Here is a 25,583-nt window from a genome sequence, read left to right on the forward strand (position 1 = left end):
TAGAACAGGTCATAGACAAGTCTCTCGGTCGACACCTTTCCCTGAGTCAGCTTTCTTCTCTTGTCTGATTTCAGCACTAGAAAAAGAAGAGGAAATAAATGTTACAGTTGCACTATCATAAAAAACCAATACTGTACTGATATTATAATTAATTTTACATGCTGCATAACACAAACTGGGAAGCAAGTGAAAGCTGCTGTGTTGAATGGTGCAGAAGACATCAGCCAGCAGTTTAGTGACGAGGTGAGTGGAGAACTTAAGATGTACAGAAAGACAAGTCAGCCAGCATGCAAGCAGGTAGGCTTTTTTTTTTTTTTTTTTTTTGGCAAATACAACTGTTAAATAGTAATAATGTACAGTTCCCAGACAATACCAGCATTTTCTTAAAGGGCACAAACAAGAGGTTACAGTAAGTATTTCTTTAACACATATTCTGTTGCTTATACATTTGGAAGGAACGTTTCAGAAGTAAAGCAGTGCAAGCCATTTCATAGCTGTAGTATTTGGCTTTCAGTCTTCCCTGATGGGAGATGGGAGTGGCAGAGGGGCAGGGAGATGACAATATTCCCTGCTTGGATCTCAGTTTAGTGTATACTTGCTCACATACACACATAAGAAATAATGTATTTCCTAGTGGTTTGATTTTTTTTTTTTTTTTTTTTTTTTTTTTAAGCAGCTAAAAGATTACATAAAAGCAGAGTTCAAATTCAGATTCAGTTGTTTTTTTTTCCCCCCAATTAAACACTGTTGATTTGCCTACAGAAAGTAATATATGTGCAAAGCAGATGATATTCTTTTTTGTGAAGTGGGTCCTAATTTACAACAGCATAAATATGTAAATTTAAAAAGTCCAGTTGTTACAGTGAGTTTTAGTCACTACAAGAATGAAAAAATAGAAGAAATGCCACAACACAGGCAAATCAAGCCTTCAACAAAGAGGGGCAGGGTATCTAAACAGATATTTCTGAGAACAAACCTCTATCAAGCACAACCTACCAGTTTTCATGGGAATAATTCCTTAACTAGAATGAATGAGAAATAGGCTGAGTTAAACAAGGCATGAAAGAAAGAAAGATCAATTCTCAAATTATTAATGTGATCATGAACAATTTTACAATCATCTGACGTTTTCCTTCATGTTAAAATTGCTTTAAGGAAACAATTCTATTCAGCCAAAGCTTACTTCTATGCCTATGGCTGCTTCTAGAGGTGTTAATGGAAATAACTGAAAAATACCAACTTCTGCCACATCAACTGCCAGATCTGTCACCTTCTGTAGAACAGTGATAAAACTGGGTATGCACACACTTCCTGCACACAAAGGACACACAAACAAATTCTTGGGGGATTAACTTAAAATGTAACAGTACAGCTGGCAGTTACCTGTGCTTAGCAAAAGCAAACACTGAGGATATACTGTGTCTTTAAAGCCTATATTATTTCCAGGCTTTAGCTGCCCCCGATACCAGGAAAGCCTTCCTTTTATTTAGGATTTGCATCCCCTGCAGATGTGGGTTAGGACAGCTAAAACTATGGTCAGATCTTCTCCATATGTTTTGAAATTGCTGCTTGACAGATTTGATATTATAGGCAAAGACAGAAGATAGAATTGAGCACCAGGGCACCTATCAGGACAGGCTACACTCAAAAGCTGACTTTCAGATGCCTAGGCACTTTAATGACAAAAAATTAAGGTATTAAGGTAGAACTCAGCTGCTTGCAGGGTTAGATGGCTGTTAAGTAAATCTCAAGCAAGTAACCTCTTCAGATATGTAATACCATTGTCAATCTGTGATGTTAGAATCATCACATACTCCTTTGTCTCCCCGTTGCTTGAAAGCGCAATCTCTCTCTGGGATCACTGTAGTTTATTATGGACTGGTCTGTCATTGCTCAAGTCAACTCAGTATTTAATTAGCGGGAAGTACTTTCAGATTTTATATATTTTGAAAATAGTTCTACATTGTTAATTGATCAGTCCCCAATTTAAAAGGCATTACATGAAATCATAGTACACTATCATAATTTAATTATCTCTATTAAATTTTAATGATGCCTTTAAAGTTCAACTACAGAAGTACATAGTAGTCCTTTTCCTACTGTCACATATACTTTCTTATACCAGTACCTAAAATTACCATTAATTACAAAATAATGTTTCCCCTCTCACCTCCCTGTGGTAAGACACCCCTCAGTAAAGGGAATTGCGTGGTATTGATCATTTACAAAAATTATGACTGCTGCCTATCCTAAGCTTTCATTTTTTTCTCAGTGCTTACCTAGGACAAAGTTATTCTTAACTGTATGTGTATATGCACATTATATGTGCATTCAGGATTTTAATGCTTTTTTTAGTTGTCTCTAATACAAAATCAATATTGTCTGTTATCACAAGCAAGCCCTCCAAATTCACAGTTCTTAGAATCTACTTCCATCTGTGAATCTGAGACAAACTAGAGCACATGAAAAAAGATTTCAGATTCTTCACTAGTTATTCATTTGCAACAGGACATTCGTATCTAAAACCCAACAGTGATCCCTTAGTTCCTTTTCACTTGAGTCCTTAGTTTTGTGAATGAAGATACACGAACAGAATAAAAATCTAGGTTGAGCCAAAGAAGCTTTTGAGAAAATGAACTGCTATTTTGCTGCAGTGTAAAAGCAAAACCATCTTTTACCATTGTTGTCTGAGCCACAGTCTCAGCATTGCTCTTTGCTCAGAGGATCTTTGAAAAATCTCAGGTAAAGAATTACATGTCTACGTAATTTATCATAATATCAGAGAAAGTAACATCTACCAGAAAAATTACAACTCCTGAATACCCACTGGCAGTGAATTTCTTGTCTTTCTCCAGACTTGCACTGCCTGGGCAACAGAGGCATGTAAGGTAAGAAAATCATATTGCGCATCCTTCTCCTGTGCACCACACCGATACCACTGTGACAGGATTGTTTTTACCCTACATGTAAGGCAGAGGACAAAGCAGAACTACATCACTATTCTGTCTGTCAGTAAAATAGTATTAAAATTAATGTGCTGATCCATGGATGCTTGAAACGAAGATTCTGCAGTAGTTAACTGTTCATCTTGTTTATGCTGTTTAGGGAAAGGAATAACACTGAAAGGCAGCATGCCATTTTGGGGTGACAAAATTAAAAAGCAGTATTTCAGTACAAATTGTTTTCCCTTAGTGCATCTCTTCACCATAAAATGATGACTAAATATTTCAAATTTAGAACTTGTTTTGAATATGAGACTTAGAAATGTACAGAATATCACTTTGCGTTTTAAAAAAAGACAAATATACTGAAAAAAATTCAATTTAGCATTTAAATATCTTGTATCTACAGTTTCTACTTTTAATATAATAAAATTCAAATTTTATAATGTTAAAGAGATGTGAAGAAAACATTTGCACATTCCTATTTCAAATGTCTTTTTATTCTGCCTCCCCAAAAATTACACAGTCAAGTCACTTGGGTTCCTAGACAACACCACTTTGAATTGGAAGGTACAACCAAGGAAAAGTTTGGGGGACGGGGTCTTACCTTTGGGGAAATCAGCTTCTAGATTGATTAGGAAGGGGAGCTTATGACAGAAATGTGATATGAAACAATTAAGTAGGAAATACTGTTATATTTTAAATTTATAGAATTGGAAAATCTTATTTACAATAGTACTGTGCTTATATTTATTCCCATTATACTTTTCTAGCACAGACAAAATATCATTGGTTCATTTTACATTTTCTGTGGATTAAACTTTAAGATATTTAACTGTTTTGAGTACAACTGAAGTAGGCATGAAAAAGGTTACCAGAAGTGATGCAATCTTTAAATTATTTTCACTCCAATATTAGTAGATCACATCAAAATACTGAGCTCTTCATATAGCTATTTCCAGGGCAGTGATAACCACTTCTTTTTCAAGAGGGGAGAACAAAAGCAAGCAGAACAACAGCTGTTGTGCAATATCCAGGTGTAAGCTGGTGGTTCATTACACAAGCATTGAGCATGCTCAACTTCATTTTCTACTGTAGCATAATTAAGTTACATGCAAATATTTGTGTTATGGGGTTTTTTTGCTTGTGTTTTTTTTTTTGTTTGTTTGTTTGTTTGTTTAATAAATACACATAGTGTATCAGTGTTTTGACCTTAGAATATTTGACTGGACAGAAGCAAAAGGAAACCTCAAGAACTAAAACTGCAAGATGCTAGAAGTCTTTCTAATCCCTAGCAAAATGTTCTAATATTGGTTTGAATCTGTAAGCATAACACAGTAGGAAAAAAAAAAAGATTAAAACCTTTTAGAAGGAAAGCTTGACTCCTTATCTTTTGCATTCTCAGAGGATATCAACAGTGTCTTCCACACAGCAGTTTTTGCCATCTCATCAGAAATGTTTATCACAGATGGATCATCTCTAGGCAAGAATAAAAGTAAATACACAATAAAACAATTGGCAATCATTCTTTGTTAATTATTAACTATACAAAAGCCCTTGGAAACTGATAGTGGTGACAATAAACAAGCAGTACAATTTAAGACAAATCTTGGCACATTTTTAGAATGTTCCTCATCTAACAGCAATTAGTTACACAATATATTTTATTGATGTTAATATGATTAACAACTAATAGAAAATTTTTAAATTTAAAACTTCAGAATAGTCCTGAATAGAATAGTTCCGAATTGGCTACTAATTTCACGCTAAATAAAAGTTAAGAATATTCTTAAGTGCATTATGATATTATTTGTCAGATGTTCCTTGAACGTAGGCCCATAGGCATGGGCCACCAGCACCATCTCCAGGAAGCCTGTTCTGTGAAATCAAGTATTTGCCCAAGATCTCACAGTTTGCCAGTGGCATAGCTGGATTTAACAAGAACTCTAACAGCTCCAAACAGTTATCAAGGTACTTATGTTTGGAAACATCAGCCGCTTTGAAAACAACTTAAAAGCTATCAAAAACATGAAAAAGTCAAAGATTTAAGTGATCTAAAAAAAATGCCCTGATAAAACAAGATAATCAGTAGCTTTAATCAGTAATGTGTAGCCCTTAGCTGCTTTGAATATGTATTTTTACTCATAAGAGTAATAATCCTTGAAGAGTTTGTCTGTACATTATTTCCAACTCTGGCTAATACATGGTTTGACACTAAGATCTCAGTAAACTTGTTTTTACATTGTTTAGGGGAATCCCTTTATCAACCAATACATTGATCCTTCTTTTCAGCTGTAGGCCTGAGGCCCTTGCAGTAAAGAACTGTACAAATTATTCAGGCAACTTTAACTAAGCAAACATGCTATAAATTATATATTGCTAATATAAAACAGAACAAAATGTGAAGAGAAAAGAAAATGAACATTAGAGATGTGATTAATCAAAAATAAGAAACAGTGTAGGATTTTTCAGATACACAGAGAGTAAAACATTACATCTATTTGCCTTAGGATACGTTAAAATAATATTAAAATATAAGATATGGCCATTCTGGGACAGTGTTCTACAAATTTGTGGTAATGCAGAGATTCCTATCAGCGGATATTTCCAATCTTCATTATTAACTTTCTGAAAACTGTCAATGAGAGTAAGGTCTTATTGGGCTGGTCAGTAATAACACACTTGACAGAACAGAACGTTTTGTACGAAAATGTTCCATCATTCCATTATGCCTCATCTGCTCCAGACAACTCTTAATTTACTTACTATCTCACACAGCTAGGATCTTAATTAGAACGTTACAAAACATGATACTGTAAAGAGCTTAGGCTTTTTTTCCAGTATGTTCAAGACTGTTCTTGTTCCCTAGCAATCATGAGAGTGAAGGATTTGTCTTTTCTACACCTTCCTTTCACACTGTATATATCAGAAGCCAAAGTTGCTTCTGAATAGCCGAATCCTGCTATCTTGTCCAAGGGCAAATGAAGTCCTCTTCCTAAGGACTGTGATATCTTATGGAAATACTAGAAAGGGGTACAGCTTGTTAAACACTGCATTATATGGTTCAGTGCACAGGGCTTACTCTACTATCAGACGTGCATTCTCCTAACATTCAATGAACATTAAGAATAAATATGGTGGCATGTTTATTTTTATTTAATTGCAACTCACCTAAAAGAGGAAATGCATATTTTACCTGTAATGTCCTTCTAGTGGCAATTGAACAGTCCCTTCCTCTTCCATCGCTAACATACTTTGCTCTTCCTAGGAAGAAGGAACTTAAATGTGAGACAGGATATATTGTTGTGAAAACTTAATTATAAGCATCTTACCCCTTAATATTTACTATTTGTTAATGATTCCTAAAATAAGATTCTCAACTCTTAATTTGAATATTCGAGATTGACACCCCTCTATTTTGAAGCAATATCTCCAATTAATGTTACTTATCAATACCAAATAGAGGAGACACTTTATTAATAAAGACAACTTTGTAACGAGATGGTGAATTTTAAATATCACACTTAACCTAGACACATGCATAGCATCATTAACTTATGAAAATTAAGGCAGTCAAATTTAAGTTTGTGCACACAGTTTAAATACTGATTGAAGTTTTAATGCAATGAAAGGTAGTGCAAAAATGCCAATATTAGTTTTCACCTAAACAGGGAAAATAAATTTTTATGATTCTATGAGAACTAGATCTATCTACAACAAATCTATTGTCAAATAATTACAGCTTTAGGAAATCTAAGGGGGAAGTGGAGAACAAAACAGCCTCCCCCTCCTGTCTGAGACAAAGAAAAAACAGCCTGTCTTTCAGACCATAACAGCTCATGGCTCCACAGGTATGAGCTGAAGGAAGATTCTGAAGACTCCCTACCACTGGTAGGTCAGGAAAACCAGAGCAGTCATGACAAGACATTAGCTATGAAGGAAAACCTCTGAAATAAGGGTGGCTTAAGGCCTAAATTACTGGCAACCATGTAAGTAGGTGATTCTGTACGCTTCCCCAGAACCCACATGGCTCTTGTAATCAATGTTTTCATACATAGCAAAACAGCTGCCAGGAGGTTAACATGCCTTCATGTGGAATAACTATCAGATCCTGCCCTATACTGTTGCACTGTGTGTGTGAGCATAGCAACACACAAGGACCGCCTGTTCTTTTTTCCCTTTATTAGATGGCTTGGTAACAACTTACCCTGGTGTTTAGTGAAAAGCATGACTTAAAGTGACATTGGCTTTCCCAAAAAGAGAAGCATGTCATTCCCTGGCCAGCCACCCAAAACCTGACAAATCTCACACACGTTTGTAAATTGGCATTAGCTAGAAGAATTGAGGTGATTTTCCAGTTTCCTCCATGTTTTACTACTACAGCTATTTTAAAAGTTGCGATTTTTTTTTTTCCTCCAAATGAGAGAAGTCACTTTTGTTCATTCTGGTCTCAGAAAGACTTGATTACATCAAATTGCTGACAAAGGAAGATCTGTGAGAAGAAGGCAAAAAAAATATCCACTATAAATGTAGAATGCCGTGGAAAAACATGGCCTAAAAATATAAAAACTTAAGTGATGAAGTTAGGATCCAATGAAGTTTCAGATCTTGTCAACTATATTTCTGAATATTCTTGTGGGTAGAATACTTCTATTTTTAAAAGCCGTGTGATAGCAACTCTCCAATTAATTCCTTAGGCTACATGTCAGAAGTTTTATTACCAGTTAATTTTGTCATTTCCAGGCTTCACAGCTTTATAAGTTTTTGACAGTTGAACAGTTTTAATAATAGCTTCAAATATTTAGAAATGCCAAAATATGTAAAAATAGCCTCTCAAAACAGACAGTGAATGAAATAAAGTAACACCAGTAGATTTTCCCAGTTTTGTTTTATGCTGCCATCTCACCAAGTATGAGAAGCAAAGTGATAAATAACCAAAATATAAGAGTAACAAATTTTTCCTGTAACCAGACCCCAAAAAAGAGACATATCTTAATTACTTTTGGTTACTCTGAATTGCTATGAAAGCTAAATACTGTGATGAAATAACAGGGTTTTTTTAATTATTATTTATATAGTTCAAAGGGGAAAAAACAAGCCATGCACTTGAACTTCATCGTAATATCTTTTCAGGCACGTACTAAATAGTCACCGTGGTATGTATTACCTAGGTAGAACTTTTTCCCAAAACGAATTTTGTTTAAGTACATAACATGCATTAAAGAAACCAAAGTTACGTTCTCCAGATCACAGCTGAGGCAGTGAGTTGTCAAAGATCACAAAAGAATGCAAAAGGGAGAGAAAATTAGTCCTCATGACAAAGTTCAACTTATTAGCTCATGTCCTATTTCTGTAAACCAACTTACCAAGGGGAATCCCTACACATACATTTTTACTGGTCTCAGATACCTCATGGCTTCTCTGAGGATAAATTGCTGATTTATCCGTTCACATTATCTAGTTCTTGCAGTACACTTGTACCACCAAAATCTTATGCCTCATGGGTCCCAGGCCTTTGCAAAGTCTCCAGGGTAACTTAGAAATTGCAACTCCTGTACAAAAAAGTGCCCAGAGCACTGAAATTACCACAGCCTTCCAAGACAACATTAGAACAGCCTAGACCTTTGCCTCCTCATGCCACAACCACCTTACATCATACTAGGGCAGGACACACAACAGACATTTAAAAGAACAAGGCACTGACATATTCTTACAACTGCTTCCACAGTTAGTGCTTTTCCATCAAGACCTGTCCTTCATTTATTTGGACCTATGACTTAGGAACACAATCCTAATGCCCACTAACAGTTGGTATTCAATCAGGTAGATATGAATAATGGCAACAGAGGAGAAAGCTATCAGGGCCCCCACACAGAAAGTTACTTTGTATTCCTTCAGCTTAATACAATATTCAAACAAGCAACTCAAGAAGTGCATTCTAGTGGAAAATGATATCAGATGCAAAACTGATTAGAAAACTGAAGTCAGAAATCTGAAGATTTGATTAACAGGGTAAGCAAAATCACTGACATTTTTTCACTAGAAAGTGGAAGTAAATGGTTTCTGCAGTGGCAGAAGGGAAATGCTCATCCAAGATATAGCAAATCTGCTTGTTGCATTGAATATGCCTTCATTACAGAATTTTTCTCTAATTGTCTAAAGGAGATATTGGTAACATGTTACCAAAAAAATAAAACCTAACCAACCAAACCGAAAACAGCAAAACCATCCAAACGATGAAACCACCATCGCAAAACAAGAAGAATCCACACCTGAAACAAGGACCCACCTCTTTCTCAGCGTCTTCTAGTTTCTTTTTCTTGCTCTCAGGCATCAAATCGTCTAACCAACTGAGCTCCCGTTTAGTGAAAAAAAAATCCATGAGTTTTCGGACAAACACCAAAGCTAAGACCTGTAATGATATTTATTCAAAGAATTAGGAAATTAAACAAATAAAATTGACAGTTCTACTTCCAAAAGTCACCACAGTTTTTCAGCTGGAATGTTATTGTTCATACTGGACAGGTCAACGCCTGGACTTCCTTTATTTGGAATTAGTGTGAATTGAAGCATTTCACAATGATGGAAGTTCAGTAGCTATCTTTTATTTCACATTAGTGAAATAGTCAAGCAAACATCAGTTAACCAGCTGGACAGATTCTTATTTCCAGCAAGGCATAGAAAAAAAGTTCCTCTATGCAATAAACAGTCTTCCTTACTAAGTAACCGTTCTTCCTGTAAAACAGGTTAAGCACTGCTCCTTAAACAAAAGCATCATATCAATTTCTAAAATTTGAAAGAATTTTCTTTAAGGAAATACAGTAGGACCATCCACAGCTATAAACTTAGTGCAACCTAGACTCAAATTTGAGTTCGTATACATAACTTTATTTACATAACATAAATTGACCTTGCACACTGAATCAAAGCAATATTGTAATTAACCATCCACAACTAACTTTTTTCTTCAATAACAACGACCCAAAATTAAGAAGAAAATGAGTTTTTAGGGGAAATAAAAAATATTCCATACCATCATGGGAAAGACAATAGCAGCTCTTGAAACCTTTATAATCCATAGGAGTACAAGACAACTCAGCTGAATTACAGTGAAGAGATGGACTTTTCTAAGAGGAACATGCCTCAGATAAATAAAATCTGGCTGATGCTTTGCAGGCATCCAGAATAATTTTATCCTGTCAAAAAGCTGAAAGAGATATTTTTAAAAATTTGCATCAAAACATGCTGATATTTACAGACTACATAAGATAGCATGGTTATCCTAAGAATCGTGTTATTATAAACATGAAAACTGCAGAAGTTCAAATGCATAGAAAGAAACTACCACAGTTACAATCATAAGCTATGAATCTGTGCGAGTCCGACAGTGGATATGCAGTCCTCTCTCTGGTCAAGCCACACCAGTAAGAATAAGAATCACATTATTTATGAAAAACGTCATTATTTCATTAGTCATACTTGTCAAGTTCCTTTTTTACACTTGTCTCATGTGTTTTCTATTGCAGATGTGCTGAGGTACACTTGAAACTTTGGGTTTGTTTCAATCAGATGGGCCACAATTTACTGCCATGCCAATTAACGCTACAGCAGTCTACAAGAAATGGCACATAAATACTCAATCTGACTGCTGAAGTGCCTGGCTTGCACCAGGAGCTCATACTTAAGGCCACTACAGGAATGCTGCCCTTTCTCTAAGCCTGCCCTACAGCCCTAAAGCCATAAGTTTAGCAGCAATTAAGTAAAACTGTTCCACGAGCTGGGGAATTTATTTGCAGAGGAAAGATCTTCCAAATCATACCTCAGTTTTATGGCACTTATACAAAAGCTTCATATAGGCAAAGTTCAAGATCAAGTATGTAATTACAAAGGCACTAATCTGGAAGCTGAAAAGGCAGCAGGTAAACAAATGAAAGGGGAGACGGAGAGGGATGAGAATCCAACATTTGTTACTCAGGTTTTAGATTCAGTGAAATAAGCATCTAACAAAAATATGGAGCACAATGCCTAAAGGAAATATCCTAGTTAGAGAGAATCCATTCTCCTTTTTAAGTGAGTCACTTTCAAGAATTTAAGGCTGGCAACATTCCTTTAAGATCATATAGAAAAGAATGAAATAATTGAATAAAATTAGCTCCACATGTAATAGAAAGCACTGTCAGGCACACACTCCTTGAATGCATTTTACCTGAATTCCCTTTAGAGATGAAGCACCCATGTAAAGGAATACTCCATAAAGTACTGGCATAGGGATAAACTGCACAAAAAAAAAAAAAAAAAAAAAAAAAAAAAAAAGGAAGAACACATTAAATAGAATTTTAAAACATCAAATGCTAAGCAGTTGAAATTCAATGTGCCATATGCCTGCATTAATCAGACAGGTTGTAAACTCAGATTCCTCAATTACAAATTAATAACGATACTCAAAGTATAAAGCAAAAGACTAATCTGGCTCCGTAGTTTTATTCTCCTTCCATGGCCAGAACTGAGGCCAACATATTTTATTCACTATTAATAAAATTAACAGAACTGCAAGAAAAATGTGTGTGTTAGATTCATACTGAAATATTTTACTTAAAGGACTGCTCAAGAGGATCTGAATAGTAGAATTATAATCCTAAAAACCTGTTCATGATACGCGCAGAATATTTCATATGTAGCCAATGGAAAATTTCTATACTGTAAGCATTTAAAAATGGTGGATGATTTTCATGGAATAGCATGGAAAAGAGCACTTAAAATATTCAGACACTCATGTATGAAGCGTGTAGTTACAAAATATTTCTGTACGTATCTTTTTTATATACTTAATGCATAAAATTTGTCTAGTTTGCTTTCACTTATTACATACATGTATGTAATAAAATACTGCACAAGTTCTAAAGGCTTACTCCCTTTACTGTGACAATGTGCAAGTCTAAATTCTGATTTTACTGAAGCCAATGGCAGTATTTACTGATTTCCCTGTGGCCTGACAATTCTTAAAAATATTATAAAAATAAAGTTGATATTATACAAGCACGTGACTAGACATCCAGTTTCAGGACATTGGTGAGCAGCATAGGGCATGCTGACAGCATGAGATAATTTTTCGGTTCATGCCAAGTAATTAACCACAAAGAGTCTCCTGCAACTGTGGAAATATTTTTTAAATTAGCCAGTAATCACAACATTCTTTAAAATTATTTGAAGACATTTACTTAATGATATAGCTCAGCCAGGCTGGCTCATAATAATATTTGCCTTGAGCCCAAAGTACAGAAAAAAGATAAATCTTGATACGTTACAGGTCAATGGTAGAATTTATTTTGACTTCAGTAAGACCAGACTTTTATTACAAGGCTTCTGCTACACAAATGTTACGTGTCCAAAGCTGTTTCATTATGCAAAATTAGAATTCCATTTTAGATTATCATTGTGAATCTAAACATGATAGTAACATGCCTGGAAAAGACATTAAGTAGTATAGTAACAACAGTGAAATGTTCCGTGCAGTGCATTATTATTTAGCATTTCCTTATTTCCCCCAAATTACCTTCAGAATACTTGTCAAAAAGACAGATGAGCCCATGAGTACAAAAATCATGAGCCCTGTGACTCTTTGCTCCCGGATTCCAAGAAATTTCGGCTGTTCCCCTGGAGCAGAACACTCTGATTCCAGTTTTAAGCTGTTCACATGAGAAATAGAGAGGACAGTGGCTGCAACAAACCACGGCAATCCCATAATGGAACACACTCCAAGCATGACTGCCACCATGAGTAAGTCAAGATGGTATCCACACCCTTTCTGTTTAAGAAGAAAAAAAGAAAAAAAAAAAGATATAAAATGACACCTGCATTAAGGAGAGCACTCCTGGCAGGCATTCCTAATGAACAGCTAGAGATGATTTAAAATTCTGTGACTTATAGCAAAAAAATCACTTTCTTCTAAAGCGGTATCCAGGCTGGGGCAGTAGTGGTGGTAAACCAGTTATCTAAGGGGATTTCCTGAGTTCCTGCTAGCTCACATGAAACAATTTTGTTAGTCACATTCCTGTTATCAGTGAATGTATGTATTATGAGTCCAATTTTGTGGACAACAAACAATTTTGTGCCACAATAATAAGCAGAAATTTTATAAATGAGATAACAGCAAGAAAATGGAAGGTACAGGCATTTTTCCAGTTTAACTAAATCTCTTAATAACATCGGATGCTAGTGTGCAGACCATCCACTTGCACATCCAACTTTCCTTCCAAATTTGAAAATTGCTGATGAACTGCATCAAACTTGGTCACACAAATGTTTCTTAGCATAGCTGGAAAGAATATTTATTTTCTGATTTAATGAGGCTCCTGAAATGCTATTTAGCTGCAAGTTTTTTGCCTTTAAAAAGTCAGGTAATGATTTATCTCCACAAAATTCTGCAATATGGCAACAAATTCAATGTCATGGTCTGATGAAGCAGCGACGTTCATGCAAACAATAATATGTTGAACCATAACTTTGCCTGCAAACCCATGCAAATGCCTTTTGACATAAAAAAAGTAACTGAACTAAACTTGGAAAGGTTTGCTACAGCGACTGCCAAAAACTGAAATGCAGAGTTTGCTATGGGAAGTATATAAAAAGAGGGGGAAACGAGCTGGAAGCAAACAAGTCATTTCTTTCTGAAGACAACTTTTTTTTTTTTTTTTTTTTTTTTTTTTTTTTTTTTTCTAAAATGGGAAGTGTCTGGGTTTATGAAAATGTAAGCCACATGAAAATGCCATCTTATTTACTTACATTATTTGAAAAGGGGAATTCATATAAAATAAAGAAAATTTTTAAAATGCAACTCTAGCCACCTTCCCTCACTCCCTCAAAGCACTTATAAGTCTTATTTCCAAGACATATCTTAAACTCAGAGCTGCGTCAAACAAAGATATTAGTTACATATACAACGCACTCAAAGAGTCTAATTCTAAATCTTAAGAGAGACACCTTTTTTTACCTTCTGACACATTTATAAGGAATGTATCTGCTAATGCATACAGAATCTGAGAGCATTTCCTCACATTCATACATGATCTGAGGAACCAGACATATGGGAAGAAAAGGAAGCATAGCAACAGGTGATGCTACACCAGACCCCAGCAAAACTAAAACGCAGCAAGACAAGGGGGCAGCCAGGAGGACCATCTGACTCCCAGATGCCAGTGCTGAAAAAACACATTCCAAAGCTTGGCAGCAAATTCCTGCATCTGTCAAGTTAACCACATGCAATGCTATGGATTGACATGAAGAGCCAGGCTGACAAAGAGGGCAAAAAAAGAACATATCAAATGTCACAATCATCCAAGAAGAGGCAGTGCAGAGTGAAGGTTGCAAATGCATTTGCTAAAGCAACTTGGGATTGGATTCCTGCTTATTAAAACTATGTCAAAAAAAAGCCTAAGCTTGCTGCATATACATGTACAGAAACCTGCTGCTACATTTTGCCCAACAGTTTTTCAGAGGGGTGATGTCCCTTTTTCTCTCTCCATCTGTAGGCAACTGAAGTGTTAGAGAACAGAGCAAAGAGTTATCCTATGTTTGAAGAACCCATTGTGCCTCTAAAGTTCAGTTTTATTCTCTTTTTATTTAGGAGGAAGAGCAAACAAAAAAAAAAAAAAAATCCCATATTACAGAATGGCCCCCAGTCTTTCAAAAACCCATTCTGCAGAACAACACTATCAATATCTGAAGAGGCAATCAATGTGATTAAGGAAATGATTAACTTCATGATTTTTCTCTTGAGATGAATTGATATCATACTACAAATAAATCATTGAAGAAAACACTGTCTTGATTCAGAACCTCTGTTCCAAATCATACAAGCAAAGACTTTTCTAAGGTAACAGATCAAAGACACAGGGCATAGGTACCACATGGACAAACAGGAAAAAAGTGTAGCAATATAAAGGAGCACTATATTAAATAAATTAGCATCCTTGAGTAGATGAAGCTACATGATTGAAAACGACAATGAAAAGTATTTGATGGAATACCTTTAGTTTATGCTCTTTTCTATTTATAATGACAGCTGTAATCTGCTGGTCCATAAAAATAAGGATAGTACAAAGCAGAGCTGGAATTACAGCAGCTATCACTGTCCACCAAGGATTAGGCCCCAAAGGAGTAATAAACCATCCACGATCATCTCTGGTGGGCTACAAAAAGAAAGTCATGCATGGCTAGTCAGAACTCTGAGGACTATGTATGTGAGAACACAGAAAAACGTTTCTAGCATTCAATTTTCTTTAAAATGAATAAATAATCTATATGAAACAACAGAAAAATACTAAACTTCCCATAATATAAAGATGACAAAGTATATGTAATATAATATATTGCGGACTCAGGTGTATTTGGAAAGAGTCAGTTACGCAGGTCATTATTCAGAGCAGTTGTTTAGCACTCAGTGAGCACAACAAATTCACGTACTTCCTGACAATAAAAGCATGATAAAATTACTAAAAAATTACTGTAGTGCACTAATATTTTTTTTTTCCAAAATAATCAGGCTGTGCAACTTATCATCAAATTACCTTAAAAGCGTTTGGAACTTGAAGTTTTGGTGATGGGATCCCAATGGCATAGTCAATTAAAACCATGGACAAAATAGTAAGAAAGACAGCGAAATCGCTGACAACAGATCGTACCTATCAGGAGAAACAACAATTTTAACCACACCACTTACATGGTTTAGGACCTACTAGAACTTATTTCTCTTCAGAGTTCCATTTTTTGCTTACAGATAAAAATATTTATTCTAGTTCAAATTTTTAACAGAGGACAGATAATAGTGTCCACTTTACCAGCAGTAAACTGAATTTGCAAAACAAATGCAATTAATTCTTGCACATAACTAACCACAACTTCTGAATTAAACAATGTGACACACCTTTGTTGGGAAGTATCGGCTAGTTTTGAACTGCTTCAGTGTGGATGACAGAGTTACTGTAGAAAAAAATAAGATGACAGACCAGAAAAGGACATCTGGAACATAAGGACCATGGTGACCACAGGCTCGTCCAACAAATTCTCCATGAAGCTTTTTACATTCCTATCAGAGAGAACAAAGTAGTATTGTTCTGAAAAATATCCATGCTTATTCTGGTAATTTCTTTCCCATTCCTTTCCTAAGTTGCAAGTAAACTAGACTGTATTTAGAAATATTACAATCTTCTTTAGGCATTCTTTTAAAAGTAAGACTTCTTGTATTTCTATCTGATCTCAAAAGTATCTCTGAAAAGCCTCAAACTCTCAAAAGAATCACAGTTTTTAACCATATTGGATAATAGAGTCACTAAGACATAACATAAATAATGCATATAAAACTAGATATATTTAAAACAGAACATGTACATATATTTACTTTATGCCCCAAACTTCCCAATTTGAAAGTTTGGAAGAAAAAAAAAAAAAAAAAAAAAAAAAAAAACCACAAGAGAAAGGCCACTCCTGATATATCCACACAAAATGACTTTTTGTTTTAGCTCCACAGGCCAAGCAGTTGATAGAAAAGCTACTTCGAATGTATAGTATTAGCTTAAAACGAGACCAATACTTTTAATACCACATGAGGGCAGCACATTCCACAAATTACCTTTTGCTTTAAAAAAGCGATCGGGCAAAACACAGCAAAATCCAAACTCTGTATTAACTTTACTGAATGTAATTTAAGATCAACCATGCAGGCATGCAGTAGAAAACATTTCTAGTAATTCTCCAATAGTATCCTTAGTTGTTACACTTCTTCCAAGGAGACAAGGTAAGGAATAGAGATCAGCTATAAAAATAGGAACTACAAGCTCTGGACTTGTAATTCTTTCCTTCTCCTTACTCAACCCCCTCCACACATATTAAGCAAAAAGAAACACAGCATCCAGCAACTCCAGACAGCAGTATCCTGGCCAGATCAGGATCTTTTTGTTCCAAACATACTGGGTCACTGTGGCTTGCCATTTTATGAGAAACAGTCTACGAGCAAAGGGCTGGCTTGAAAAAAACCCATCATTTCTATTTGAAGATTTGAAAGCATTGAGATAAAACTATACCTATACTAGGACTCCTCAAATAAACATGATGTGGTTTTGATTGATGAAATAGGTTATAGATGTGTTAACTGGGGGAAAAAAATATAAATAATCAGAAAATCAAATAGAGAACTTGTCCAAGTCCGAGCTAGTACTTGATGCTGGGAGAACATGGGGATGAAATTCACTGTATAAGAGGTATCAATGCCATCTACTGAAAAGTACTTTGTCACCATTTGAATAAGAACTCTTTTCACGCTTGGTTTGTCCTAGATTGTAGAAAGCAAAACAAACAAACAAACAAACAAAAACAATTAAAAAAAAAAAAAAAAAAAATCGGTCTTCCTATGTTTTTTAAGAGAAGATATTTGTCCTTCAGGGCCAATTTATGTAATCAGAAACTCAGAACTTATAAATCTGACAAAAGAAACAAGAAAAATTAATCTTCAGAATACGCAGAGAGGCTGACCAAATTTTTAAAGATAACTAAGTCTAATCTTTTACTGCATTTCAAAAGGAGAATTGAAGTTTCCTGAGGATGCAACAGAAGCAAACATAAGAAAATATGAAAAAAAATGGGTATTTATTTGACAACTGTAGAAATTCATGGGTAAAGATGGCCAGTTACACTGCTACCCATTTAAACTCAAGTTTTGGTAATAAGCTTTTGAGAAGTTTTAAAGGGCTTTATATAATGCAGCTGGTCTTTTACATTTATATTTAAAACAAAATCTGTTATTTTAAATCTCTTCAGCTGCAAATGTACTCTGAAAAACACTGTCAGAGATCTGAGAAAGTGAGAGGAGGAGTCTGCCCCTGCACAGATGCTATTTGAGTGTGCTGCAGTTTTGGGAATATTCATTCTGGTTTGCTGGAATTCCTCAGGCCAGCAGTTCTCAAATTTCTCCCCTCTTGTTGCCACACCAACAGAGTTGAGGAGCAGCCCTTTCTATTAAAGCATAACAGTCATGGAAGGCAGCTCTTGCTTAACTCATGATAGGAAGACATGCAGTCTTCCATGCACCATGCACCGTGACAGCAGTTCTTCTGCATTTTTGCCTTAGAAAGAAAAAGTGCTGGAGGTGATTGACTGGATTGGGTTTTAAGCAATTCATTTGATTATGCTTACAACAAGGTTGGGGAGTTTTTTTGTTTGTTTTTTGTTTGTTTGTTTTTTGAGATAGAAATAACTTTTAGTTCTAACATCTCCTTGGCTTTACAATGAAGTGCTATCTTTGTGAGAAAAACTGGTAGCCAGACCTCAATATGACATTTTAGTCAAATTGTGAAGGTTACTTTAATGAATGAAAATCTTTACTAGTAAATCCTTTAAATATAGAAAATGGTACAATTTGTACAATTTAGAAATAACGTATCTGCGTGAACAACCTGTCTTTAGCTTATTCCTGTCTTTCCACTCAGGGAACTAATTCACATAGAAATGATATATGTAACACTCAGGGCCTAGATAAGAGAAAAATGTGGCCACTGAACAGGAACACTGCAAAATGGCTCCCCTTCCTCTCCTTCGTAGCGTGAACAGCTGGAAGAATGTTTTTGGAGAAGTAAATACTCCTAAAGTCTTTCTACACAAGAGAACTTCAGTTTCACCATCTGGCAGAATTTAGGACAAACCCGTTATCATTTGACATGTTTAGACTTAATCTCAGTCAAACTCTTGTGCTAGCGTGTCAAGGAGTTCCTAAAGCAGGGCACAGAATGAGCATACTTGCTTTAACATGTACTACCAAAGACTGCATAACAATCTAGGAAAATGTGTACAAAAAAAGATAATTCTACAAAGTCTAATTTAACCTCTTTTCAGTTAAGTATATTATACACTTTGAACAAATAGGATCAGAAAAAACAGTACTTTTTCTATTTATATACTGTATTAAGGACAGATTGAATCATTCATGCTTATACCCTTACTCACTAAGTCCCAGTATTTCACTTACTGACACAGTTAGGTTCCCCCATGGCACATCAGATGCAGATATATTGTAGTCCTGCCAGTATCGTAAGGTTTTATTGCTAGGATGCTCTGGTTCCACACAATTGCATCTGAAATGACAAAATAGTATACTTTCGTTAGTAACAAAAGACATACCAAATGGATCAAATTATCAACATTATGATATATTAGAATTGCGCTCTACTTTGCCATGTAATTTTAGTTTAAATGAATTCAGTAAACGCATGCTCTGAAGCAGTTTGGAGTTCAGCAGCTAGTGCTATTACAGGAGTAAAAGTTGCTGTGAGGTGCATATGCATATATAGTATGTAATGTGTTTAATGTATTTAAACTACTGTCCATAGCATGTTTTCCACCTACTTTCCTCCTATTCTGATGTTTCTGAGTGCAGCTTTTGAACACTGACAATGTGCCAGTCCTATTCCACTCCCCTCTACCAGGGTGATACACTTCCCAAAAGCAAACTGTCTCTAATCTGTTTCTTTTTCTTTACTGCAGGGTCTTATCATTAAGACCAGACTAAGTGCCCAGTCAACTGCCAGGGCTCTGCAAGATCACCAGCACCGAAGGCTCTGTGAACTTGTGTCTACTGTTTTTCCTCTCCCTGCAGCTATGTTAAAAGCATGCTTTTCATTTTAAATTGCGTATTTTAACATGCAAAACATGAAGAGGCAGAGTGGGAGGACAATACTGCAAAGAGGCAATTTGAAGAAAAAAATTAAGTCTTTTAAGCCTCTGAAGGAACTGAGGGAGGCTTTTCCTTTGACAGAGACTTCAAAATATGCAGAATACTCTGCAGGTTCCAAGATGTCAAGTGTGCTTTGCAATTCCCTTTAAATTAATCCCACTTCAAAAATCTGTAGTACTATCTACTCTGCTAGTATTTTAACTCGCTTATGACAGGTGCAATTAGGTACTGCATTTCCTTTCCTGATTCTCAGTCGCTGGGTAAAGGATAAAATCTGATGATATAGCAGAGAACCATTAAGCACACATTTGTGTCCCATTTCCACCAGAGTATCGCTTTTCTCACTTAGCTAAGCCATCATTCTTTTTTCTGCAGACATCTTTCCACAAAACAAGGATGACGATTCCTATATAAACTTGTAATATTTTCCATACGTAGAATTGTCATCTACATTTTGACTACAAAATAGTGCTATTGTACTTCCATTACAATACTATACATGTGACAAAATAGCTGCATTTAATAACTATATAGAGAAAGATGCAGGTTTTCTGTGTGCAGTTCCTTGCTTTTATTTTAAATGCAGCTATTTATAAAGAAAGAAAAATCCCTTACAGCCCATGGACAAAAAGCAAATAAATAATTAAACAAAGCAATGCCATTCAGAAAAACAGAGGGCCTGAGCCAAAAGCCACTGCAGTAGATGGATTTTTTCAAACAGACAAAGTGCTTTGGATCAGGCCCCAAGGGCATAATAAATGTGTGTTCAATGCATAATTTTAAATATTACAAAATAGGTTAAATGAAGTGCATAACTAGCAGTGAGCTAAGGTAGCATAATAAGTCAATAAACGGTACGTCTATGTTATTACAAGAGAGTATTTGATGTTCATGCAACAATACAAGTGTGGCTTTTTCAGGTTACTATTGTTTCTTGTGAGCACAGGAGCTCCCTGCCCCTGACGCCCATTGCTGATCGCAAAGTGGCCAGACACTGGGCAATGGTCCATTGAGGTTTGATCACAGTAGGCCAAGGTAATGTGGGCTGCTCAATCACAGTCACTTCTTCCTCACTAGAAGGTAAGACTGTGAATGTCACCAACACTATATGGTATAGCTATACTTGCTGCAAACTGCAAATTTACATTTAGATAAGTCTCACAATTGAAGGTATAGTTCAAAACAGCTCAAGTAATTCAACTTCAGATGAGATCATCCTCCTGCTTATTGCTAGATCAGTACCACTTTCCTTCTTCAGAGCTTTCAAGTCTGGCCTATACCAAGTTTCATGGGCCTTTACCAGCAGCAATTCATTCATCATCAAGTACAGTAACTTGAGCAAACTCTGCCCATGATGACCAAAAACTCTACCATGAATCTAGATATTGCCAAGGAATGGATGAAGAATTACATTCTAATTGTAAAGATCCCACTTTTTATTGAAAGAGGTAAAATTAAAATCAGAGTAGACCATTGCTTAGCATTATAGAAATGGGAAACAATTCCTGTCCAAATCAGAAAATATAACTGGAGTTCCAGAACATAAAAAGTAATTACCAAAATGTGACGTTTCATTATAGATATAATTCTGTAATTATTAATATTTCCCAAAACAACTGACCTACGAAAAGAAACTCATACCAGAAAAGTAAGGCTTTCAAAAGTCTAAATTTATTTTTTTTACTCTAATGGAAAGGTCAGATCTCAGGAGAAAAATATACTGAATTGTTAACTACAAACACATATTTCTATTTTTTGATACCTTATTATTCAGAAGGCTGACGAGTAAATATGTATTGCCTTTTGAAGGTTCCAGTGTATTTAAATCCTTGTAAAACTGTTCAAAGTGCTGAATAATTGCCAACTACAGATCTTTAGCAATGGAAAAGAGACTATACATAAAGCTATAGACACATTTTCTAAGCAACAGGTTCAGGTTCAAATAGAGCATGAACCATACAGAACATTTCCATGCAGTTTAGTGATAAGGAGTCAGTAATCACCTTTGCTATGGTAAAAGATAGGGAATGATTCTTGCCTTAAATGAATTATAATGGCCCTAAGCTGCTAGATGGAAAAATAAGCAGGGTAAGGAGTCATTACTGTCTACATCTTCTAAGGTGCTCAAGCAAATCAGGATGGGGATGACAAGGACTTAAGCTAAACTGTCTAAACTTGTTTCTTAAGTCTCAATCTGCTATTTATTTATTTATTATTAACTTGAGGCAGCCACTGTAACTTCACTATACACAAAATTTTCAACATCTTGGTCTGTTATCAAAGAGCAGAGATAGGATTTGACAACAGAGGCTTTAGGTCATCTCAGATAACTAGAAGTGCTCTTCACTGTTCCCTAAAAGAAATAGTTCATACTATCAATATTAGCACCCAAAAGATGGCCTGTATGACTAATACAGGTTAGCTGATCATAAACCTATTATTTTATATTAAAAGTTCTTCTCTCTATTGCAGATCAGCAATAAAATGTACACATCGTTGTTACTCAACAAGTAGTCAGATAAAAGATTCTGGAATAAAACCACTCAATTCTGACTGTTTAATGCAAAACAAAAAAACTTGCTCCCTAGGCCTGTTTACTTGATTGAAATTAACATAGGTGTGGTGTGAAAATCCCTCTCATTTCCACCTCTCATCCCAATTCTTCAAGCTCTTTCTTCTCCATGTATTAATGAAGCTCCTAAGCCCACCATGCACATCCTCCTCCCCACACAGTTCAGCATGTTGCTTGCTCATTCTGCTGCCACCACAGACAATATCAAATGTTCAAACAAGTGTCCTGCACAGTGTGTATCTGAGTAAATAAAAAATGCTCAACTGGAGCAGCTCATTTGGAAGACTCAATCATTCCCATGCAACTGTCGATTTATAGTATTTTGTTTTTAAGGCTGGGAAGCACTAACTAGTAGCAATTTTATTCAAGTTGCAAGGCTCAATTTAGAGAGATCCTATTTTTCCAGCATGTACATACTATAAGCTACACATATTAATACTAGATAAGACTTTGGTCTATAAAAGATGCAACTGCACTTTCTTTGCAATTAGCTAATGTACCATTTCCCCTTCCTAGAAGAGGAAAAAATATTTTTGAGCTCGCTCAGAAAGATAATGAGATTTACTTGATATGAATATTTATATTACAAAAAAGCAGGCAAGTATGACAAATAAGTTACAAAATGTGCTTGTTTAAATAATGTGTCTCATTGAATATCAGAACACATATTTGGTAACAGGTAGGAAGATTTTATCCTAAGAAACAGACTATGCTCTACAAATACGCTGTGCATTAATCACATAACAGACAGAATAAGAACACAGTAAGAAACGTTAGATAAATCACTAAGTTCATTTCAAAAGCAAACTACTGGAACATGCACATCAGGCTTGCTAACACTGCATTTACAAGACTGAAGAAAAGCCCATCAGTATTATAATGCCATGCATGTTTATGTTGTCTCCAAATACGTACTATTTTCACATGAGCCTTATGAGCACTGAAGAGTCCTTCTGTTTGTCTAACATCTGCTACATGAAAGTGACAACAACAGCATCACACTCACATACCCTGCTGCCCCATATGTACAACACCTGTATATCCATGACATTGTATTCACCATATTCCTTCTCATGTCAGCATTCATAATGATGAAACTAAAGTCTCAGTGGAGGAGAGACTGGAAGAAAAATAATTAATACTGATTGGAAATGGTCTTGTCAGGTAATTTCTACTCTCAGTATCATGAAATCCTTTCAAAGCACAACTGTCAGGGCAAGATGAAATTATTTTCTTTATTTATTAATGAGATCTGCCATCCTGATTTAGACTATTGAGTCAAGTTAAGTAGCCTGTCTCTGGCAATCACAAACATGAGTAGACATTCAAGTATATTCTATAAATTTTGAAGTACATAGAATTTAGTTGGGGAAATTGAAGAGGAAAACAGAGAAGCCTATAAAAGTATCTAGGTGACTCCACATCACTTCATACACACAAATAAAAACATGTATCTACATCAGACATCTGATGTTACAGTGAAGAAATCACAAAGAATTAGGTTTCTTTGAATTGTGTAAGAAGAAGATTGTCCCACCAAGTGGAAAGTCTAGAAAACAGATTTATAATCATAGTGTAGTTTTGTTAGCCAAGTTTGTCTCTCATAAAGGCTGCTCTATTACCTGCCTGGTACAGAGTGCAGTCTATACATTTGTAAAAATATTATGCTACGCATAGACTTTATCAGGAAGAAAATCAGTGTTATTACGTGGGGTGTTTCTTGTTTTGAAATTTCATTTGAAAGCTTTCATTCATTAGTAATTCCAAGTTGTAATCTCACCCCATTTCCACAGTGAGGAAAAATAACAATAAAAATCAATGAATACCTAAAGAGATACACGTTATGTGATCAGCTTAATTTTTGATTGTTCAAGCATAGTGTACCAATATAAATAAATGTACTCTAACAAAACTATACAAGGATTGCATGTAAACTTTTCTAGATTAAGACTACATTGTGCAGAAAAGTTATTTGTTGTGGAGAATTGCTTAACAAAGAGATTCTATTCCAAAGCAGAGGGGATAGATAATAGGAAAGGATGAAGCATTTACTGAGCTTAATAGAGAAATAAAATAAAGTGAGTTAGTTGGATTTGAACAGAAATAGGTAAGTCCTGGAATAAATGCAATAAATAAATAAATTTCTGGATTCCAAGGCTTGTCAAGAAAACAAACAGATAGAACCAGCAGTTAAACTTGACGGCAGTTGAATGGCTCTAGGAATAAGAGGGACATTCTATAGATCCCATCTGGAGTACAGTGTGTGTGCCTGGATCCCCAGCACACACAAAAAAAATTAAATAAATGTGTGGACCTTTTAGAATGGGTCCAGAGAAGAGCCACAAAGATGATCAAAGGGCTGAAGCATCATCTTTCCTACAAAGACAGGCCAGGCTTCTTCAGCATGGAAAAGAGAAGGCTCTAAGGAGACTCATTATTAGCTCCGTTTTAGTAGTGGAAGGTTGCAAACAGCAGATAAATCAACTTTTTACATGGGTAGATAGTAATAGGACAATGAAGAATTGAAAAGAGAGATTCAGCAAACACATCAGGGAAAATTTTTCATTGAAGTGAGGTGCTGGAACAGGTTGCCCAGAGAAGCTGGGAATGCCCCATCCTTGGAACTGCTCAAGGGCAAGGTTGGATGGGGCTGTGGGCAACCTAATCTGATGCCTGACACTGGTTGGCAACCCTGCCTGTGATAGCAGGGCTGGAACTAGATCTTTGAAGTCTCTTACAACCCAAGCCATTCTGTAATTCTACTCTATGACTCTCAGGGAAAGAAACTGGGTATATAGCACAGTTACTTAACCTTGAGGGGAAAAATATCTATAGAGAATAGATGAAGAAAATCTATATTCATATCTGAGTTCAAAGAAATCATTACATAAAGTGGAATTCCATTATACACTGGGGATCTTAATGAGAAATTCTGTGCTTAGAATCACTAACCATGCATTCCAGCTGCAACTTAAGGAAGACAGATACAAAATAACAATGTAAATGCATTATTACAGGATGCAAATTAAGTTGCAAACATATAACTAATTATTTAAAACTTGTTTGTGCAAAGAGTGGAATGCACAAAGCTATTCTTCACAATGACTTCTAGAAGCAATGGTTTCTGTAGCCTGCAAAAAATACTGAGATTGACGTGATCTTGGCTCCTTCATTACATAAGAATGGGATTTTCTACTCCTAATTCTTAAGTGCATGTCAATACCAAGACAGATTGTAATATGCATATTACTATGCCAAAAAAAAAATCACTTTAAAATTATTCAATGTAATCTGTTAATAATTGAGTAACTTCTGGTAAAGAACTATTAAAATAACACGAATTTATCCC

General features: G+C 35.5%; 1 protein-coding gene across 1 annotated transcript in view; it reads right to left on the reverse strand.

The window, feature by feature from the left end:
• Nucleotides 1-9: 9 nt before the first annotated feature.
• The window catches only part of SLC4A10 (solute carrier family 4 member 10), a 119,140-nt gene continuing 93,566 nt past the window's right edge, over nucleotides 10-25,583 (reverse strand). Inside the window, exons 15-25 of the mRNA XM_042822479.1 lie at nucleotides 18,958-19,063; nucleotides 15,865-16,026; nucleotides 15,509-15,622; nucleotides 14,969-15,130; nucleotides 12,496-12,747; nucleotides 11,149-11,217; nucleotides 9,976-10,149; nucleotides 9,232-9,354; nucleotides 6,139-6,206; nucleotides 4,305-4,421; nucleotides 10-76 (exon numbers count right to left, since the gene is read on the reverse strand). Of these exons, the coding sequence (XP_042678413.1) occupies nucleotides 10-76; nucleotides 4,305-4,421; nucleotides 6,139-6,206; nucleotides 9,232-9,354; nucleotides 9,976-10,149; nucleotides 11,149-11,217; nucleotides 12,496-12,747; nucleotides 14,969-15,130; nucleotides 15,509-15,622; nucleotides 15,865-16,026; nucleotides 18,958-19,063 (1,414 nt within the window). The remainder of the gene's footprint in view (nucleotides 77-4,304; nucleotides 4,422-6,138; nucleotides 6,207-9,231; nucleotides 9,355-9,975; nucleotides 10,150-11,148; nucleotides 11,218-12,495; nucleotides 12,748-14,968; nucleotides 15,131-15,508; nucleotides 15,623-15,864; nucleotides 16,027-18,957; nucleotides 19,064-25,583) is intronic.

The sequence above is a fragment of the Centrocercus urophasianus genome, unplaced genomic scaffold, assembly GCF_019232065.1.
Source record: "Centrocercus urophasianus isolate 14NV4802_14NV808 unplaced genomic scaffold, USGS_Curo_1.0 seq_20, whole genome shotgun sequence".
Lineage (NCBI taxonomy): Eukaryota > Metazoa > Chordata > Aves > Galliformes > Phasianidae > Centrocercus > Centrocercus urophasianus.